This window comes from Fusarium solani (assembly GCF_023522795.1).
Source record: "Fusarium solani strain SB1 chromosome Unknown bctg00000000, whole genome shotgun sequence".
In the NCBI taxonomy this organism is placed as follows: Eukaryota; Fungi; Ascomycota; class Sordariomycetes; order Hypocreales; family Nectriaceae; genus Fusarium; species Fusarium solani.
In genome coordinates this window covers 5,983,757-6,003,367 of record NW_027072157.1, presented here as the reverse complement: position 1 = coordinate 6,003,367, position 19,611 = coordinate 5,983,757, and the positions used below count along the sequence as shown (strand labels likewise).

Sequence of the window (19,611 nt, the reverse complement as noted above, 5' to 3'; positions counted from 1 at the left end):
GACGCCTAGACATAGCTCATGCTTACAGACCTTCTGAGACCGCGTTGTTCACGATCGCTCTATTTCCGCTAGTGGCTTCCTACTTTAGGGGGCGTGGCGGGCCGTGGCGGGCCGTGGCGAGCTGTGCCCGTGTGCTGCATAAAGAGGCGCAACTGTACTTGGTTAGATGATATTCCCACGCAGGATTTTGGTGGCTGGAACATTGGAAGAACTACAACCTGACGAATGTGGTGATTTAGCAGGGATTATGAGACACATCACCTTCGGTCCCGTGAAACCAGGCCCTCAAGGACTACCCTAGTTTGAGTCTAGACGGCAGTCGACAATAACGCCAAGTGACGTTCCGAAACGTACGCCCTCCATTGCCAGCCCAGCAGGGGACATAAAACACGAGACTCAGGGAGGTGAGGGCACAGCTAATTCAGTCTCGTGTATTTTGTCCCCCGCTAGCCACCGTAACGAAGTTTCGGATGGGCATTTTCCGCAGAATTTGATCATTTCATAAAGGAAAGATATTCAGATCAACCTTGTTGATCGATCATTGGCTTTTGCCGGAATCTATGAAAGTGCTAATGAATGTGTTCTATATACTTGTGTTAACTCACGATGGTGAGTCGTGCGTCGTGAGTACTGTATAGAAGCTCACGGTCTGATTGCGTGGTGTGGCGTGAGGCTGCTCTAAGACTCTAAACCCCCAACTCCACCCTGCCAACATTACTGCTCTGTGCCAGAAGGCCATTAATCATTGCTTGTATAGCCAGTAGTAAGGAGCTCGCCTATCAAATGATAGTCTAACTCGTTGGGAAGGTTGTATAGCAGATGGTGAAGGGGGCAGGTTGGGCATGATCCAGAGATGTCACATATAGAACGAATAGCTTAAGCTTGTTTTTCGCTTCTCAGCTAGCCACATTTTTTGCCACGAATGTGAATGTAGATAGTTATCTGCATGTCTTGCCTTTATACATCAATAGTTCTTCGATCTAGGCTTTGACAACGATGCAAGGATATGCAATGGCGTTTATTCTCGATGAGCCCAAGAATGAACTAACATCCGGCCATGTGAAGTCTGAGATGGCGAGACACCCTTTTGAGACGGGAATTATGGAGTATATGCTTGAGACGATACAGGCGGTCAACTGGTAACATACGATTATCGCCTGCAGCCACAGAAATATACCACAGACATCGAGCGGCTACAATTTCCGTTGGACGATAGCCCAGTGTTCGTGGCTGAAGTCACATTCCTCGTACAATTTAACCGCCGAGCCCATTTCCTGCAGCTGAAAGACACTACAAAACGAAATACTGATGGTAATGGCGTGAGAAGAGAGAATATGGGCTATAGCCATCCTGGTCATTGCAAACCCGGTCTACTCACTGTACATGCGAAGAAGAAGCATTGCGGATAGTGTTTCGACAAAGGCATTGGTTAGGGATCAGACGTCTGTAATAAGAGATCACATAATGTCGCAACACCAGTCGCATCTTGAGCCCAAGACCTATAACCATCTCAAAAGTACCGCGATAGTTCTTCATCCACTGTTTAGGCACGTAGGAAGGGTACATATGTACTTGGGTTCTCACGAGGCATTGTTGCTGTGCCGCACCAGACAGTCTTTGCCGTTTTTGCGAACCACGGGCGCCCCAAGATGCCAACGCTTTTGTGCTGGTCTTTTCCATCCACCTGTCCAGGTACCTACCCAGCAGAGATCCATAGTAGAATGTAACTTTCAGCGATGAGTACTATTTCCGCTGCTTGGAGAACACACATCTGGTCGGGAAGAAGCAAAGGTTACAGAAAGACATTGTCTTTTATTCAACGTTTAATCATACTCATGATAGTAGACATAGATCCTATACGATTGACCAAGTACCCGTTCCTTTAGAGACAGCTTAAGCATCCTGCTTGCGCCTATCCTCAAGCTCAACACCAACAGCGTTGCTCTCATCAGCAATGCGCTGCTTCTCATCCCGAGCAACATCCTTCTCATCGGCATCCCGGTTTCCGTACAGACCAATCTTGTACCAGGGAAGCTCGAAAAGGTGATCCATGCTCTCGAGGCTGCGTCCGCCGGTCTCGGGAACAGAGAACCACACCCACACGCCGCCGACAAAGGTGACGGCCGCGAAGCACCAGAAGGTTCCCTTGGGGGAGATGCCGCCGTCAGAGGTGGGGAGGAGCATGTTGGGGACGGCGCGGGAGTTGCCGTATTGGTTGGCAAAGTGAAGAGTCATGGCCCACGAGGTGGCAAGGGCTCGGATGCGCAGAGGGAACAGCTCGGCAGTGAGGAGGTACTGCATGGAGTTCCAGCCGAGAGCCCAACCGAAGCCGGAGACGTAGATCATGGCGATGGCGCCGCGGCTGGCACCCTTGTCGGCGTTGGGGAGGACAAAGTCCTCGACAACACCGAGCTGGGGAATGCGGGTGAGGAAGGAGGCGACGTAGATCATGGCGATGGTCTGGAGGGTGATACCAGTAAGGAGGGCGCGCTTTCGGCCGATGACATCGACGAGGAAGAGAGCGCAGATGATGGCGGCAATGAGCTTGACGATACCAAAGACGGCCGTGACGAGGAGAGACTCCTCACTTCCAGTGATTCCGAGAATCTTGAACAGATCAGGAGCGTAGAGGGTGATGGAACCAGCACCGGACCACTGAGACAGGAACTGAACCATGGTGGTGAGGTAGAGACGGTAGAGGTTGCTAGGAACAAGGAACATCTCCTTGATCTTTCCAAGCCAGCCAACACCCTGGCTAGCCTCAAGCTCATGGTCGAGAGCCGCCTGGATCGTGCTGATCTGAGAGACAACATACTCGCCATCAGGAGGCTGTCGGCGGAGACGACCCAGGACGTGGGCGGCCTCGTCGGGCTTACCCTCCTTGACCAGGAAACGAGGCGACTCGTACTGGAAGAAGCTGAGGATGAAGATGATGCCGGACATCATGATGTGCAGGGAGGTGGGAACCAGCCAGCGGTTATGGGTGTGCTCGTCGAGGTGGATGGCGCAGCCATAGTTGGTGAAGTAGGCGAGGACGATACCGAGGTAGACAGCGCCGGTGAACATGCAACTGCAGAGACCACGGACGGCGGCAGGGGCGATTTCGGCAATGTAGACGGGTCTATGGCAAGTTAGTTGATGAAGTGACAGTGAAGTAGTGTTGTGTTGCTTACCCAACGACAGGTGTCTGACCAACACCGAGACCACAGATGAAGCGACCAGCATAGATGGCTCCAAGGTTTCCGTTGACACCGCCGACCATGAAGATGACAACACCGAGAGCCCAGATGGTGCAGAGGATTCGAGTAGCCCAGATACGTCCAACACGATCACAAATGAGGAAAGCACTAGGTCCTTGTAAGCAAAAACATACCACGAGCAGGGGAGAAATTCATGATCCTTACATGAGAGCACCACCAACAGAACCAATCTGAACCATGGCAGAGACATTAGCCTTGATGTTGGCCTGCTCAACAGTCGAGTACGAATCATAGTTGATCGTGTCCTTGAAATCGGCAGAGTTGAAGGCTCCAGAGATGAGACCCTCATCGATACCTCGGGCGGCACCGAGGAGCGCAAAGGAGATGACCGAGAACCATAGTCGCCAGTTGAAGACGCCCGCGGGCTCGCCCAGGTCCTTGAGCTTGAAGATGTTGACGGGCTTCTTTACGCCTCCTGCCATTGTGAAATGATGTAGGATGAGACGAGGGAGAAGAGGGGGAGGGAGGAAGAGGTGTTTCTCGAATGGATCAGAGCAAGAGAAAGTTGGAACTGCTCAGGTCCTTTATACATTCTTCACCCATGCTCGGACGTTTCTTTCTCCACGGTTTTCTCCATGCGACTTCTCCAGGTTCGGGATTCGACGTCCGCCTAGTGTCTCTCTCCGCTTACAGTAGTTTCTCTTACTTACACCGACGGGGAACGGAAAACGAGCTATATCCGCTGATCTCTGGAACAAAGTTCACGACCCCACGGGACCTGGGCCGAGCCATCCAATAGCGGAGACTCCATTGCCCATCTCGTTGCCTCCGTACTAAACGCAACTGGGACGTTGCGCCCGTCGTGGGGAAGAAAACGGAAGGGTTGGGGGAACTTCTCCACGGGGGACTCGACGCTATGACAACGGCTTCCCCTTCTTCTTCTGGGTCCCGAAGTTGGTTGGACATGAGTCGTGTCAACCCTCCTCCATCATCATATCCATGTTCATGGTCGGGATATTGTCGTCCGACCCCGCTGGTTTGATTATCCGACCGTAAGGCGTGCCCAGCCGCCGGCGGCGGCGGCACCACGTTGTTGCCAAGGAGGCCAAGCGACCAAAGGTGAGCCGCATGTCTCGGCGGTGTATCCAATTGGAGGCGGGAATAGCCAGCCGTGATTAATTCCAACGTCAGAAGAAGAATCGAAGACGCCACAGAAAGAGGGACGAGCCGACGACAACTGCCGTCGGGTGGTCGCAGAATCAGCAAATCTATTGTGCTACCGACCCTGGCTAATGGCCAGATCCAGATCCCTCTCCGCAACTTCTGACCGCATTGACATTGGAAGGGTTCCCCTGGTGTTCTGGCCACGAGTCCTCCGCATTCCCCGCAGCCGACATCTCCGTCATCTGAGAATTAAGGTGTGGTAAGCTAGCTTAACGCAAATAGACTCCTGTATGGCCCCGGCCATCTCTCAAGCAAGGAATCGGTCCGGCTGTTGTTCTGCCCACCGAGGGATCCCCACAACCCGGAGACGCTTTCTGCATTCAGGCCTGGCTGGGAATAGTAGTGTGGATAAGTACGAGTAAGGATGACAATCCAGAGGCATCTCGCTCGTCAGCAGGCCGCCTAAATGGCCGCCGGTTCACTAAAGTGAATCCACTCTGATGAGAAACCCCAGCAAGGCCCGTTGTTTGAGTTGACCAAGATTCCCTGTACTCGCTTCCCCCTGCCCAATTTGTTCTGCGGAGAGGTCACAAGCGGCATGGTATTGGAGACTTGTGGTTGAGAGAACTTTTCAAGGTGCGGGGTGGCACGATTATGAGGCCACAGAGTTGGGGATGTCCCCTCAAGTCCAGTATCGACCCCATATGCGATACTCCTCTTCTGTGCCACGGAACCTGAAGCTGACCTCTGTGATATCCTGGAATCCTTCCTTCTTCTGCGGAGGCTTGTGTCGAGCAGAGAAGCCAGAAAACGCCAGCTTGGGCAGCACCTGTCGTGACTCCGGGTTGAGCGACTTGTTCATGGCGCGCACAGCATCATTGTGCTCGCACAGCGCGATGGGAGTCTTGAACCACACACAACGGATAGAGATGCCGAATTTCTTGGCAAGCTCTACCCAAATGGTCCTGGTGTCGGGATCGGCGTTAGTATTGTCTAGGTAATCCCTGTTAGCGTTATGAGGGGTGGCATGGGGCATGGGGTAACGGCAGTCGAGAAATTGGGGAAATGCGCACCTATCGCAACAGACCGTCCTTCTTGGAGATGTTCCCTCGCCGCCTGCACGCACTTGTCGCGACTTTTGAGGAGGTCTTGGTTTACCCTCTCGTACCCCAGAGGTTTGAGGTATTTCCAGTAGAAGCTACTCTTCCCCGCGCCGGGAGGTCCACAGAATAAGACCATGTCCTTGTCGTTAGTCTTCTCAAAGACGACGTTGTCGGGATTCCCCGGTTCGGATATCTCGAAAGGATGGTCGGACAAGTCGAAATCTCGAGCGAAACTCCGAGGCTTTTCTCCGAGGAAGAACTCCTCCGGCGTCTGGTATTTGATTCCCACGTTATGCGCAAAGTTCCTGTCCGAGCAGCTGAAATCCTTGGCCGTCGCTGCGCCGTTTGGCCCCTTGCCTAGGGAGGCTGTGCGCCCTCCTGCATCGCCGACGAAAATGCTGTTCTCGATGTCTACCTCTTCCTCCGGAATGTCAAAGTCGTCGCACAGTTCCGTCCACATCCCTGTTCTCGGTTTTCGGTATATGTCGTGCGCAGTTGCGGCGTAGACTGATGTGGGAAGGTTCAGGTTGCTGAGGACGGCGCTGCACTTCTGCTTGAACTCTGTGACGCGCTTTTGCGCAGAGGCTTTTGGTCCCTTGAACTTGGGATCAAAGTGCAGCGTCAGACCAGCTTGGTTTGACAGGATGACCACTCGGTAACCATCTTGGTACAGCTCTCGAAGTCGGCTAGGCACACTAGCATCCCACCACTTCCAGTCTGTGCCGCTGCTAGCATGCTTCTTTCCTGAAGCAGTAGCTATCAGGGTAGAGTCCAGATCAAATGCAGCAACCTTCCTCCTCTTGATGTTCCTGTCTTCTGGCGTCTCCGGTTCGTACCGACCGACGAGGAGTGTGGCAGGGGTATCATCGTTCGGACTCCGTTCGGACCAAATCGTCGGGTCTTTGGGCTTCTTTGACGTCGGTGTGAAGAAATTAGCTACAGCAGTCTCTACCTCGAGTCAGTTTCCAACCGCATAATTCCTGCCAGGGGGCATCTCACTGGTTGTTCCACTCTGGATCTTTCGCTTGACCACCGGCGGGGAAACTGGAGCGTTGGCGGCTTTGCGCTTCTGAGAGGAGCTTCCTGAAGCCATCTTGGTCGCAGGAATAGAGTTATCGGCCGCATGTAATTTATCTGTGGGATCAACGAGGCTGTTCCGTAGATGATGGGTCCGTTGGTGAGACAGATTTCTTTGTGGTTAAAGGAGCATGTTTAGATCCATCGCCAAGACTTGAGGCTCGGGTTCACGCGCAACACCTCCTTGACGCGAAGTCACGTGCTGCGCCGACCAGCTCTTTCGAGCTCTAGTGGGGCACTTCAACCATTGCTCTTCAATATCTCCATGACTTCCATCGCAACACGTTAATAGCGCCTGCGCATTGCGTTTAAGACTTCCCACCCCTTCGGTAAAGCTCCAGTATTGTTAGCGTCTTCATTTCGGTCAGACAGGGGTCCTAGCCCGGGTTCAATCGCACCCTTTGTCGTCACCATGTACGAGGTCTTCCTCACAGCAATCGTGGACGACAGCAGCTTTGGCCCAGCATGCGCCGTCCTGAGCGGCCTCTGCGGCATGCGCCCATGGGAGAGCTTCCAGCGGGTGCTCTACTTTCACGGACCTCCCAGAGCCGGAGGCATGACACACCAAGCGAATGTCGACAAGCCCATGCGCAAGGATGCCACCTTCCTGTGGAAAGAGATTAGCCAGAACTTGCTTCGACAGTCGTACGTCATTCAGGCGCGTTACGATATTGCCAAAGAGCGCCAAACAGCTCCCATGGATCTCATTGCGACACCTGGAATGCTGCGGTGGACCGACTTCCCTGAGCCGCCTCATGGGCGACCTATGCTTACCCAGCGCAAGAAGATTGAGATTTGGGACCAAAGGAACCTGCCTATAGTAATGCGCGACAATAATTACCAGTATGTTGCGCCCTCTCTATTTCATGTGACTGGGAACTAACGGAAGCAGGTTCAAGACAGAGATCATAGAGGAGGTCCACCGCTTCTACCGTGACGACGTCGAGTTCTGTCTCTTCCGCTCTTATTTCCTTCACCCACAAAACAGATATGTCTCTGTCGAGTCAAAGACGGAACAATTCCCCCCTTGGATTCTCTGCCGCCTTTGGACTCGCTTGTGCCGATCGACATGGAGAAGCGCTGGTTCCTCCATGTCAAGACGCATGTCATGTCAGACAACAAGCCCGACGACCTTCGAAAAGCGCAGGATCAACTCTTGGCTATCCGGGCAGAGCTGGAAGGTGTCTTTGACTTTAGATCTATTGACCGCAAGGTTTACGATACCAGGATAGCTCAACAGGCACAGGGTATTCAGGCCTTGCCTCAGAAGGTGGTCATCGGCAGGAATTGAAGTTCGCGGTTGGTGCTTGTCAGGACCTAAAGCAGGGCTATATTTGGATACGAGGTTGGCTACCTCGTCCATACTCGCAGCTCGTCACTTGCTGCGCATGGCAGCCAGGATATGGTTGTTCAGACCTCTCCAAAGCGAGCGGTCTCTTTTAAACATTAGATGATACCCTTTAATAGTCAATATACGGCTTGCCTATTCCCCATAATAGTCCCCGACGTCCCATACGCAAATGGCAGAGCAAGAGACCTGTCAGACAAGTACCTCATTATTTCTTCCAGGCTTGATCTGCATCTATCACACGGTTAGCCACTTCAGTTCAACACGCAATAGGCTGAGCTTACCCTCGTGGATAGCTGGGACTGGAATGTCCTTCCTGGCCTCTCGCTTTTGCTGATAATCCACCCCAAACCTCCTATCCCTGTCCCTCACATGCTTAAAGTCAAACTGGCCATCAGCCGTAAAACTCGTCATCAGCTTTGGCGGTCCCAGAGGGAGCATATCGCCCCTGTCTGTTTGCCACAGATGATACACCTTGCCGTACAGATGGACTACCTGGTCCATCTCCATATTTTCAGCGGCCTCCCATGCGGCTTCTGGCACGGCGCGATTCGGCATGATGAGCATGCCTGACTTTACCTCATAAGCATGAGAGTGCCAGAGTTTGCGCTCCTCCTTAGAGAGTGTATCATATAGTTTCGGGGTGATCATGTATTCTATTCCAATGAGACGTGCGGTGGGCTCATCAGAGTCGTATAGGAGACACTGTCGAACATCCTCATCTGGTCCTTTGTAAGCAGGAGCTTGGTCTTAGGCGACATGGGAGAGTACTCAGGTGAGCGCAGTAATGATTGGCTTCCACAAATCGCTTGGGATCATCTGCGTATGCATGAAATGCATTGAGGTGAGCACAGATACTCTTGACTGGTCGAAAGTCCTGGATAAATGAGTTCATTGTACAAACTGAGAGTTCACCTGGGGTCTAACCTGGGTCACCGCAGCGCCAGCGGTCAGAACCTGGTTTGTAGCCGAGAGCGGCTGACCCATGCCCTCATTGGTGATAGGAATTTCTTCTCTCTGAGACGAAGCCATAACGAATTTCCTTAAGTGAGTTCGATGTCGTTGAGGTAAGGTTTGTGATCATCACGAAGCAAGAACAGAACATCTCAATGGCTATTAATAAAGCCAAGTACTACCCAGAATTAAGCTACGTCATGGATAGATCTATCTTGCACAAAGGGGAAACATTGTGTGTGCCCTTCCAAGATTGATCAACACCGACGAGATTTCGCTACACACGATCGCATCTTGGAGCGTCAGTATGACGACCCAATGACCTCTGAAGTTCTCGGCACCGGAGACCCACTTACTCGGCCGGGACTCGGCGGAGCGGTGTGAAATCTACCCTACACTCCGGCCATGGATTTCTTGGACAATCCCTCGGAGAATTAAGACGCATGGTAATAACTTGCGTTTTATTCTTACAACTCGGTTCATTCTGTAGCATTATTCCATGTTCCCAATTTCTCCTACCTGTTCAAGTTATTCTCTTCTGTATCTTGAGGTTATCGTGGCATAATTTCATCCAGTGACTTTTCCACCAAATCGAAACTTTTCTCCAGCATAAGTCACATCCTCTCCCTTTGCTTTTAACTCCGCTTCAATGTCCATAAGCCGATTGTACTTGGCAACTCTTTCACCACGCGCCGGGGCACCCGACTTCAAGTGGCCCGTCCGAAGTGCGACCGTCAAATCAGCGATGAAGTCGTCGGTTGTCTCTCCCGAGCGATGAGACACGAACACGCCCCATCCCAGACTGGTCGCATAGTTTGCTCTGATCATGATATCAGTATCAAGTAAATTTGGGTAGACGGGAGGTACTCACGCCTCAATGGCTTCGCTGACGGTTCCAATCTGGTTCACCTTGAGCAACATCGCATTACACGCCTTCTTCTCGGCTGCCATCTTGACCCTCTCAATGTTTGTGCAGAGAAGGTCATCGCCAACAAGCTCAACCGGACAGTCTTTGTTGAACTCTGCCCAACTCTGCCAGTCGTCTTCAGCAAAGGGGTCTTCAAGCAGCACCATTGGGTACTTTTCAAGGATACCCTTGTAGAGCTTCTGCATTTCCTTGGAGCTCCTGATATCTTTAACTGACTTGTTCTTAAAGGCCAAATCGTAATTTCCCGTGCCGGAGTTAAAGAACTCTGAAGACGCGGGATCACAGGCCAGCTTGACACGACTAGTGAAGCCCGCTTTGTCTATGGCTACGGTGAGAAGATCGAGAGCCTCCTCGAGGGTCGAAATGGGAGGCGCAAAGCCACCTTCATCTCCGACACCAGTTGCTAAACGTCTCTCGTTAATATTTGCTCAGACTCATTGATGTCATCGCTCACCCGGAGCTCCGAATTTGTCTGTAATGACGCTCTTGAGAGTGTGATACACTTCGGAAGCCATCCGAATGGCCTCTTCAAACGATTGTGCGCCCGTGGGCGCGATCATGATCTCCTGGAAGGCCATGGTATTTCCGGAGTGAACGCCTCCGTTCAAGACGTTGAGGAATGGAACAGGCATCACGTATGGCTTCTTCACGCCCGCTTCAGTTCGCAAGAAGTCATAGAGAGGAACGCCCTTTGCGCCGCATTAGTACTTGCAAGCAAGGCATCATTTAATTAACGACCTACTGCGGAAGCTGCACCGGCCCTGGCACATGCCATGCTGACACCAAGTATGGCATTGGCGCCTAGCCGGGACTTGTTGGGCGTGCCATCGAGCTGCCTCATGAAGGCATCAATGTCCTTTAGTTGAGTCTTGGGATCGAACCCCTTTGAAACGAGAGCTGGGCTAATGACTTGTTCCACATTGTGGACAGCTTGGGTGACGCCCTTGCCTCCATATTTAGAACCATCCTTGTCTCGTAGCTCGACAGCTTCATGTGTCCCGGTTGAGGCTCCGGATGGGACCAGGGCGCGGAATGTGCCTTTGGCGCGTTAGTTTACAACGTTTGAGAGAACGGGACGTAGTTTGTCAGACCCTGAGCAGTCGTCACCTCCACCTGGACGGTCGGATTCCCGCGGGAATCGAGGCGCTGCGCAGCCCTGACACTCCGAATCATGCTGAATATGTATTTCAAAGCCGGCGGTATTTTGATGACCGTTTCCGTGGCTTGTTGTCTCTACTCTTTGGTGATGGGAGTTGTGACATGCTATCACCAGGATGAGACATTGTAGGTCAGCTATTTCCTACTTATAAGGCTATAATAAGTCAATTACTTCATATCAGTTCATGGCGTTTGACGATAGAACCGGATGTTACGGCATTGAGTCTGTTGCCAGCTCTCTATTCTGTGTGCTTGGTAGTGTCTACCCGCCTTAACCGACTTATCCGGACATTGAACTGACGTCAACTCCGATTGTCCCCGCGGACAATCAGCAGAGCTTGGATATTCCCGAAGGCAAAATTGGGATATCAGCTCCCAGATTGGTTGGAAAGTCACATGTTATTTTCAACGCGATGAATTAAGAGTGTCACATGTTCACGGTCGAAGAGATTGGGGGGTTCTCAAGGGACGATAGTTTTTGTAGAATCGATTAATTCAAGGAAATAGCTGTCTAATAGCCTGCCCATGATGGCGGCAATTACTGGTCGACTTTTCTCTCATCATCAGACTTAATGATCGACGCCTCAGCACTTGCTGCGGCAAGAATATTATGGCACTTTTCGCCTATACTTAAACTCCAGGCATAAATGTCAAAAGATTTCCCTAGCGAGCCTCTTTACCAAGGGTCCAGTTGCTAGCAGTGACCTAAGAGTCGGCAGACTTGTTAGAAGATCCCTGGCCAAGCTCAAGTGTCTCCTATTTCTTGGGCTCTGGCTTGGGGGCTGGCGGCGCTTGCGTAGCCTGAGCCCAGAACCAGTCATTAACTGCATCAATGCGCTCACGTTCATCCTCGATAACCTGACGGCCCTCGTGAGAATCCTGGCCCGCAAGGTCCTTTGTCTCCTGGTTCTCTCTCACCTGCGCACGGGGCTGACCTACCCAGGCAGGTCGGAACATGTTCCTCCATTGAATCTGGGCCTGGTTGTCGAGGTAGATCTTGTCCCTGGCTAGTTCGGGGCTTAGAGGTCCTGACTGTCCTAAGCGTGAGAAAGCTGCTGGGGCCCGAGGGGTTTCTTTGTCAGTGGTGCTCACCATGGGAGAAGCTCCTGGGGTGAAGTTGTTGGCGACTGGATTGAGTCCTGTGGTCCTGATGGGAGAGAGCATGTTGTTCCTCGACAGGTAGGAAGACGCCGAGGAATAGACATCTGTTGGAGTTCTGTCACTGCGAGGAGTGACGGGGCCTGCGATTACAGGGCCTGCGATTCGACCGGCATCAAGTTGATGATAGTTCTGCGCACCGTAATGTGAGTATTCACTCGGGATCAGATGAAGAGGACGATCATAGAGATTGGCCTGGCCACGATGGGCCTCAGTGAAGCCGGGAGGAACCTGTCCACGGTAAGTAATAGTTCTAGATGTACGATCAAGGGGGATTCTGGACTTACCCTCGGCCACAGCGTCCCAGTCGACGTTGGGGTATCTGTCAGAATCATCGCACACGTTAGTCTTTGGCTCAAATGGGGGGGCTTCCTTGTCTCGACGAAAGGTGATAGTCCCTTGGACCTTTGGTTTACCTTGTGTGGTACCTGTGGAAAGTTCACTGGCAGGGCTGGAACCAGGGAAGGGAGGCGGGTCGGGGCGGAACTTGATGGTTCCGTGGACCACGGGTCGAGTAAATTCGACGCCCTCTTCATCTTCCTCTGGTATCCAGACTTTGCCAGCGGGAGTATCAGCGGGGAGATCAGAAAGGGGGATGCCGTTGATGCAGATGAGGGGGATGTTTTGGGTGCGAGGGGGAATAGCCCAGTTGGGAGGGGGATCGACCCGAGTGGGACGGAGGGTGATGCTTTGGGGGGATTGCTCTTACCTTGGGTCCAAGAATTAGTCTGAAAGTTGGCACCGGGGCCGGGATACGTGGTGTTGGTCTCCCGGAGGGTAATAGACTGTTTCTTGTCAGACATGGTGAGAATCCGTTTGCTGTTTCTGCCTTGTCGCGTTTGATGTAGTCGTCGGTATTGTTTGGCTATTTGCCTTGGTGCGAGAGAAAAACGAGGGAGGTGAAAATAAGGGAACGAGGAGGTTATATAGTGAAACCTGGAGATGTTCATGGTTTGCCCGTCCACGTGTTGTTCACCAAGTGCGCAACAAGTGCTCTTGCAAAGGGCACTGAACAAGTACGGCAAGAGTCAGATGGCTTTGTGAGAATGGCTTTGTTCGCGATGGTTCGTTCTTTGACGCTCAGATGATTGAAAGCGCCTGAGTGAACAATGAAGTTGTTTGGTCTGAGTGTTTGTGCGCTGTTGGTGATTCGCGGTCGTAATCAGTCACTCAGGCGACTGACTTGAGGTCATTCACTGATGGAGCGCTGGGTTAGAGGAAAAGAACTATCAGGGAAAAAAGGACGAAAAGTATTCACTGTAAGCTTTTAGAGATGAAAACAAGAAAAAGGCATCGTAGCCCAGCTACAGAATGCACATCAACCCGCACCCGGCCCTGGCACAACAGACCATGTTTCTCCGGTAAACACCAACGAACCTTCCTGCCGTAGCTTCTCTGGATCCACGTATAGCTTGACTTCTACATTTGGCTTGTCGACGTTGGAGACGCGGGCGACGAGGTAGATGATGGGCGACACCATCGGCGAGAGCGTAGTGTTGGTGTTCTCTTGCATCTGTCATAGAGTCAGTGAATGATACTCCCTCCCCCATCACGAGGTAAAACGTACCCGTTGGTATTGTCTCTTGCTCATGTAAAACGGCGTGCGCGAGTGTCCCGTGGTGGCCTTGACCTCAATCATGTACAGCGGCTTCTTGGTCAACCACGCCGTCCGGTCAAGATAGCCTTTATCCACGAGATGCGTCGTCAACGCGCGCTTTCGATCAAAATAGACAATGTCGGCTGTTTCCCTCCCTGTCCACGGGAGCATGTCGGCGTAGTTCGGGTGGACCGTGACGAATTTGCGCATCTGGCTTTGCCAGTTTTCTCTACTGAATCTTGGCAGTGAAGGGTCCATCTTGGAGAGGAGCTCAAACACCTGTTAAGTGTCAGCAGGCGATAACACAAAATTGCAAAGTACTTACGAAAAGCTCCCCTAGAGCGCCAATCTTCATGTCGCGCTCAAGAGGATTGCGCGACCGGAATCGTCGAGAGAGCTCAACCTCGTCTTCCTCAACATCTGGAAGGGCGCCGAACAGACCAGACATGTCGTATGCGCCCTTGCTGGGGAACCTCGCAGTACTAGCTGCCGAAATAACATTATTGACTAGCCTCAAATACTCTGCATCGTCGTCAATAGTCGGCTCCTCAGGTCGTCCACCCAAGCCTTGAAACTGGAACGCCGAAGTGGTGGACTGCGCCGCCGGCGAAGAGCCAAAGACAAAGGCAGGTTGCGTGGCTGGTCTTGGCTGTGGTTGTCCGCTCGTTAACCTGCTAGTCGCGCTAACGTTCGGTGTTTGGGGAGCATTGTTTGATGTTCGGCGATTTTGGCGGGGAGGTTCGGTTGTGGAAGATGCTGGAGTAAAGAGTCTTCGGCCGGTGATGGATGAATTTGATGTCGCGGGGCTTCTTTGGCGTACGGGGAGATCTCCCCACCGAGGAGGAGATCTCATGTCGGCGAATTGACGGAATACGGAGTCTTCGTCGTCGCTGGAGATGTCGTGCTCGTGGATCTCGGGTTGTGCAAGGTATCTAGCGATAAGATCCTCCTCAGCTTCAGGGTTGATGGTGTCGTTGGGGTCATCTTCCTCTACAACTTCCACGGCTGGCTCTTCTTCCTCACCCGAAGGTTCTTCAGTGATGATCTCGCCCTCAACCTCAAGAGTATCCTCACCCTCCTCTTCCTCTTCCACTTCTTCCTCCTCTTCAACCTCCTCTGGAATCTCAACCTCCACAATACCTTCCGCCTCCAAGATCTGCGTCATGTTGATAATCGGCGCATTCAAAACAGAAGTGACGACCTGAATAGCCCGTGATCCAGCAGGCTTCGTCTGAAAAGTCGCAGGGTCCATCATCATCCACTCCATTATCCGTCTCGGAAGAGCCGAAAAGTAGCAGAAGCCTTGTGTCTTGGGGTCTCGGGGGACATAGACCTTAAGGGTCTCATCGTCTTCGCGCAGGTGGAGCTCGCTTCTCTCTTGGACGTGGACTAGGTCGTGGCCATCTTGGGAAAGGTGCAGTTCTGATGAGATGCCGTCTGTCTCGTAGACTTCTGTGCGACAAAGGACCCAGTAGAGTTCTTGGTTGTCGGCCATTGTGCGGGGGCTGTTGAAGTGCACGGCGATTCTATAACTGTCAGCAGTGACATACCACCCAAATCGAGAGAATTACCTGTAGAGACCATCTGCCTTTTGTCGGATGTCGCGATCAGGGTACTGCATTCTATCCATCCTCCCACCAGCCACGGTCGAGATCTCCCTGACCATGGTGGAGAGATACCTCGTCTCCAGTCCAAGCCAGGAGAGGAACGGCCTCAAGCGACGAACCTCATCAAGCGAAAAGTCGAGAATCTTTGCTTGCGGTCCGAAAATATCACCCAGGGCTTTCCGATCGGTGATGGCGAACTGCGTCCTGCCTGTTTGCAACTTGACCGATCCGTTTGGATACTTTACGGGAAACACCTTGCCGATAAAGATGGGTTCCTCGTCGGGGAAGTCGTCTGCTGAGACTAACAGAGAGTTGAGCGCCCATATCGTTTCCTTGACTGCGGTGATTGACGGAGAGGGTATTCTGGCGCCCATTTCCTTGAGCTCGTCGTAGGCCATGTCTAGTGTCAGCTCTTGCACACCAAGAAAGCTCACAAAGAAATCCTCCAAGTCGGGATAAAGATCGTTCAGTGCCACTCGTCCTCTAATCTGGGTGGCGCTGGACCAAAGACATTCGCCAGCTGTGTACCAGCGACTTGTGTTCCCAATGTTGACGTAGACCAAGGGCTCTTCGGCAAACGCTTTCCTAGGGCTGTGTTAGCTTGTCGCCCCGACGATTACCTGAGTTCCATACTTGAGCTTTAACACATCAATCTCGGGTAGAGTTCGTCTAATGTCGTCCAAAGAGACATATAGGTCGTTGATCCAGTCGAAGTCTTCACTTCCAATGCTCTTCAACTTCTGTATCTCAGCCAAGTAGTGATTCCAAGAAGCATCGGGAACACCAAGTGTTGTTTTGAAGAACTGCCTCAAAACATCGAGCTCATCCTCGGACCGCCCGAACTGTGCCTGGTAGAGGTGCTCAAGCGGGTACGCCGTCTGCATGTCTTCTCGAGCACTCCAGAGGCATTTTTCGGGTGATGCCCATGTCGCGGGGTTGGAGTTGTGTCCCGGAACAAAGATCAGGTTTCCATCGGTAATCTCTTGCCTGGGAACATTAGTCCATGGTACTCTAGGGGGTGTTTAAGAACACTGACCTTGCCTCTGCTTGTGCGTTCAGGAAACTATCAGCCTCACGACAGCGTCCGTAGATAACCTCGTAAAGATCCAAGATCCTGGAATTGCGACGAACTCCAGCAGCCGTATTGCTGAAGCGGATGGTCTTGAGAATGCTCAAGTAAAATTGTAGATCGTCAGTGTCACCAACACCGAGATAGTCGACCAGGAATCCCCATTTCGACCGGTATGTGCCCATGGTGATGGGCTCGTTGAGATCAAGAAAGATAAAGTCCTCATCTTCGGCGTATCGAGCATGCTTTCCCTCAAGCTCAGGCAGGGGTAGGTAAGTCGTCGATAGTGGTTCAGACAGCGCAAACTCGTCTCCGCCCTTGCAAACGACCTCCATGTCTTGCAACTGCCTCATGATTTCTGGCGATGCTGTGACGGTCGCTTGTTCAAATTCCCAGACTTGCTGCAACGCCCCCAAAAGACACTCAGGCCGATGCTGCTCGATGAACCGAAAGACAGAAGAGAGCTCCAGCTTCCGCCCAGCTCCCATCTGGGTGAGCCTAAGGTGGCGACGTAGGAAGAGTCGGTTCTCCATCCACACCACCCACGACCATTTGGAACCTGGAGGTGTCGCTGGCTCTTCTTCAGAATACTTTTCGTGCAAGAAGGGCGCTGCAAAGCCTGTCGACTCTTCGTTTGGCTTGAGGAGTTTGCTTGGGCCGTACTCGTCGTCGGTCGCGAGGTATACGTCCTGTCTGGAAGGCGAGCAGGCTTTCATGTCCTGATCATATACGTAGTAGCCGTCCAGCCTCATTTGAGATTCATCTCCATCCAGCAAGCCTTCTGAAAGGTACAGGAACTTCAAGTGGCTGATGGAAGCTGAGAGTGCCGCCTCATCTGCCACGGCAACGGCTGGCTTCTTTAGGATCAGACCCCGAACATCCTTCACCAGCGCCTCGATGACGCCGAACTTGTCGAATAGCGCTCGTCGGTCGGGATTGCCAGCGGCATTTGGGTCGACTAGACTCAAGTTGAGGTCGTCGGGGATGGCCAACTGCCCAGGGCAGTGTGAATAGTACAGCGGGCCACTGCCGGCAGAAACCCACTCGCCGTTCTCCAAGGGGATGAATTTCAGATCTTTGATCCGATCTTGTGAGGTCTTGAGAGTCGCCGTGTCTTTGAGCAGGACGAGCGCCCTTGCTGCGAGTGAGTGCCACTCATTATCCGTCTCCGGGTTCTTCATTCGTGAGGCTTCCGGTTGCTTCTGCAGATCCTTTTCCACACGGACGATCATATCCCAAGCAGAGACATTCTCCAATCCGTAAGGCTTCAACAGAGCCAAGTCTTCCGTCTTGTACTCCTTGGAGAGATAAATCTCCTCGTCCATATCCATAAATAGCGGATCTCCCTGCTTGTCACGCAACCATGGCTGCAGCCGGCACAGCTTGTGAATGTAGTCGAGCTTCCCCGTGCCCAGCGTTCGAAGTATCTTGACCTCTTGAATCCGCTCCTCGATCCTGTCCAGCAGGCCCGACCAAAAGCTGTCCCACGGGTAGGAATCGCGTTGGGGAAGCCATCGCATCCACTGATACTGAAGGGTGGGGTGGTCGCAGAACTCTTGGATGGCTTTGATGAAACAGTCTGCGATTCCAGTCAAAAGCGCGCGGTTCCTGAGAGATGTGACGACTAGTCCTTGACGACTTGCTTCGGTGACGAAGTCGGTGTGAATGAGGAACTGTGGCCATGTCAGCTTACGGGTGGCCCCCAAGTGCCTTCCTGCTCACCTTGAAACCCATTGGGCGCATCGGCAAAAAGGCAAAGACGTCCTGGCTTTCAACAATGGGCGTTGCAGACTCCGTCAGCGGGAACGCTAGAACAACCTCTGCTGATGAATCGGCGCGATCTCTTTCTTCCGAGTAGGTCCTGTTCTCGCTCTTGGGGATGTTCTCGGCCATGTGCTTTGTAACGTGATACCGTCGTTCCTCCACGCCCTCGGAGGTCGTCTTTCGAACTGTTGCTGGGTTGCTGCCGTGGAGCGAGTAGGTCGTCGCCGAGGTCAAGCTGTCATCTTCATCGAAAAATGAGACCTGTACTCTGCGCAGCTTCCGGAGAAAGAGAAGAATGGTGTGCTGAAGGTCTTGAAACTGAAGTTTGATCGTCTCCAGTTGCCGGGCATCCTCTTCAGGATCGTCGCTCGTGTGAAGGAACAAAGTAATCCGTGTTAGAGTCTCCCCGAGAACTTCATCAGTCCCCTCCCACACTGGCGTAACCATACCGAGTCCAGAGTCTCCCTTTCGATGAGTGAAGGAGAAGGAAAAGTCGTTTGACTGAATGTGAACCTTCCAGGCGGCCATAAACACAGACTTGAAACCGATGCCCTTCTCACCGATATAGCCCGCTGCGCCGACTTTGGAACTCTTGCCGATGGCGCAGATGGCTCTCAGGTTTTCATGCGTGAAGCCATTCTCATTGCACTCAATCGACACCTTGTCGGGCCAGATCTTGAACGAAACATAAGGATCCTCGCCTTGCGATATAGCGGTACTGTAATTGTTGTCATCGGCATTCTGCAACAGCTCAAAGACGAATCTTGCATTGCTTGTGTAGAGGTTCCTCGCTAATCTGGCTGGTATGTGAGCATTCACCTCCGAAAAGCGGCCCGATGCCGCGGCCTGTCATACGTACGTCAAAACAGCCGAACCGATCATCTCATCCTTCCGAAGGAGAGCCTCTTCAACCTCACGCCTGAGGTCGGGGTTGATGGCGCCGATGGCGGCGAGCTGGTCTTCGCCTAGATAGCCGCGATCTTTGGCAATCTCCCTCACCAGCTCCCGAGCCATGGTGCCCGGCCCGTCCGAGGCGCCCTCGGAGGTGGACATGGTGGAGAACCCTTGAGAAACGAACCCTGTAATATGTGTGAAGCGCGTACGTGGGGGAAAATCGAGATCTGGCTGCAGAGCAAGATAGCAAAGGATGAAGGGTTTCCAGGGAACAATCACCTTATGACCTGCGGGTTTATCAGGCCCTCCAAAGGAATAAGCTGCGACAATTTGCCGAACTGGCCTCGAGGCACATTCCCTCCCCGTGTCGTGACTCGTACGAGGCGAAAAACAACACATCGGACGCGCCTAATCTCATGCAGGGGCCTTCAGCTTTGGGCCCAGCAGAGTCGATGATTGGCTCCGCCCATCGCCAAGGTGTCAGATTCCCGCGATGATCCCAGTTCCATGGCGATTGTCGACACTTTTCTTCTGCGACAAGACGCGTTTTGTTGTCGCCAGAAGGGCCCATTTCTTCCAATGACGAGCGT

At 52.6% G+C, this 19,611-nt stretch overlaps 6 protein-coding genes across 6 annotated transcripts; 1 reads left to right on the top strand and 5 right to left on the bottom strand.

Moving 5' to 3' along the window:
- Nucleotides 1-1,893: 1,893 nt before the first annotated feature.
- MRS44_001918 (uncharacterized protein) lies at nt 1,894-3,682 on the bottom strand (the record flags this gene model as incomplete). Its single annotated transcript, XM_046282878.2, has 3 exons — nt 1,894-3,121; nt 3,174-3,347; nt 3,405-3,682. 3 exons carry the CDS (start codon nt 3,680-3,682, stop codon nt 1,894-1,896), a joined length of 1,680 nt encoding a protein of 559 aa, XP_046124786.1.
- Nucleotides 3,683-5,046: 1,364 nt separating this feature from the next.
- MRS44_001917 (uncharacterized protein) lies at nt 5,047-6,560 on the bottom strand (the record flags this gene model as incomplete). Its single annotated transcript, XM_065623873.1, has 3 exons — nt 5,047-5,357; nt 5,438-6,403; nt 6,467-6,560. 3 exons carry the CDS (start codon nt 6,558-6,560, stop codon nt 5,047-5,049), a joined length of 1,371 nt encoding a protein of 456 aa, XP_065480287.1.
- Nucleotides 6,561-6,956: 396 nt separating this feature from the next.
- MRS44_001916 (uncharacterized protein) lies at nt 6,957-7,835 on the top strand (the record flags this gene model as incomplete). Its single annotated transcript, XM_065623872.1, has 3 exons — nt 6,957-7,387; nt 7,437-7,495; nt 7,555-7,835. 3 exons carry the CDS (start codon nt 6,957-6,959, stop codon nt 7,833-7,835), a joined length of 771 nt encoding a protein of 256 aa, XP_065480286.1.
- Nucleotides 7,836-8,100: 265 nt separating this feature from the next.
- MRS44_001915 (uncharacterized protein) lies at nt 8,101-8,924 on the bottom strand (the record flags this gene model as incomplete). Its single annotated transcript, XM_046273189.1, has 4 exons — nt 8,101-8,126; nt 8,177-8,614; nt 8,664-8,769; nt 8,820-8,924. 4 exons carry the CDS (start codon nt 8,922-8,924, stop codon nt 8,101-8,103), a joined length of 675 nt encoding a protein of 224 aa, XP_046124783.1.
- Nucleotides 8,925-9,413: 489 nt separating this feature from the next.
- On the bottom strand, nt 9,414-10,947 carry MRS44_001914 (uncharacterized protein; the record flags this gene model as incomplete). Its single annotated transcript, XM_046279769.2, has 5 exons — nt 9,414-9,666; nt 9,718-10,177; nt 10,229-10,463; nt 10,517-10,812; nt 10,866-10,947. The coding sequence occupies 5 exons, from the start codon at nt 10,945-10,947 to the stop codon at nt 9,414-9,416; spliced, it is 1,326 nt and encodes a 441-aa protein (XP_046124782.1).
- A 741-nt stretch (nt 10,948-11,688) lies between these two features.
- On the bottom strand, nt 11,689-19,180 carry MRS44_001913 (uncharacterized protein; the record flags this gene model as incomplete). Its single annotated transcript, XM_046277848.2, has 9 exons — nt 11,689-12,778; nt 13,440-13,603; nt 13,658-13,966; nt 14,013-15,213; nt 15,259-15,879; nt 15,928-16,281; nt 16,331-18,036; nt 18,086-18,923; nt 18,987-19,180. The coding sequence occupies 9 exons, from the start codon at nt 19,178-19,180 to the stop codon at nt 11,689-11,691; spliced, it is 6,477 nt and encodes a 2,158-aa protein (XP_046124780.2).
- Between the last annotated feature and the right edge of the window lie 431 nt (nt 19,181-19,611).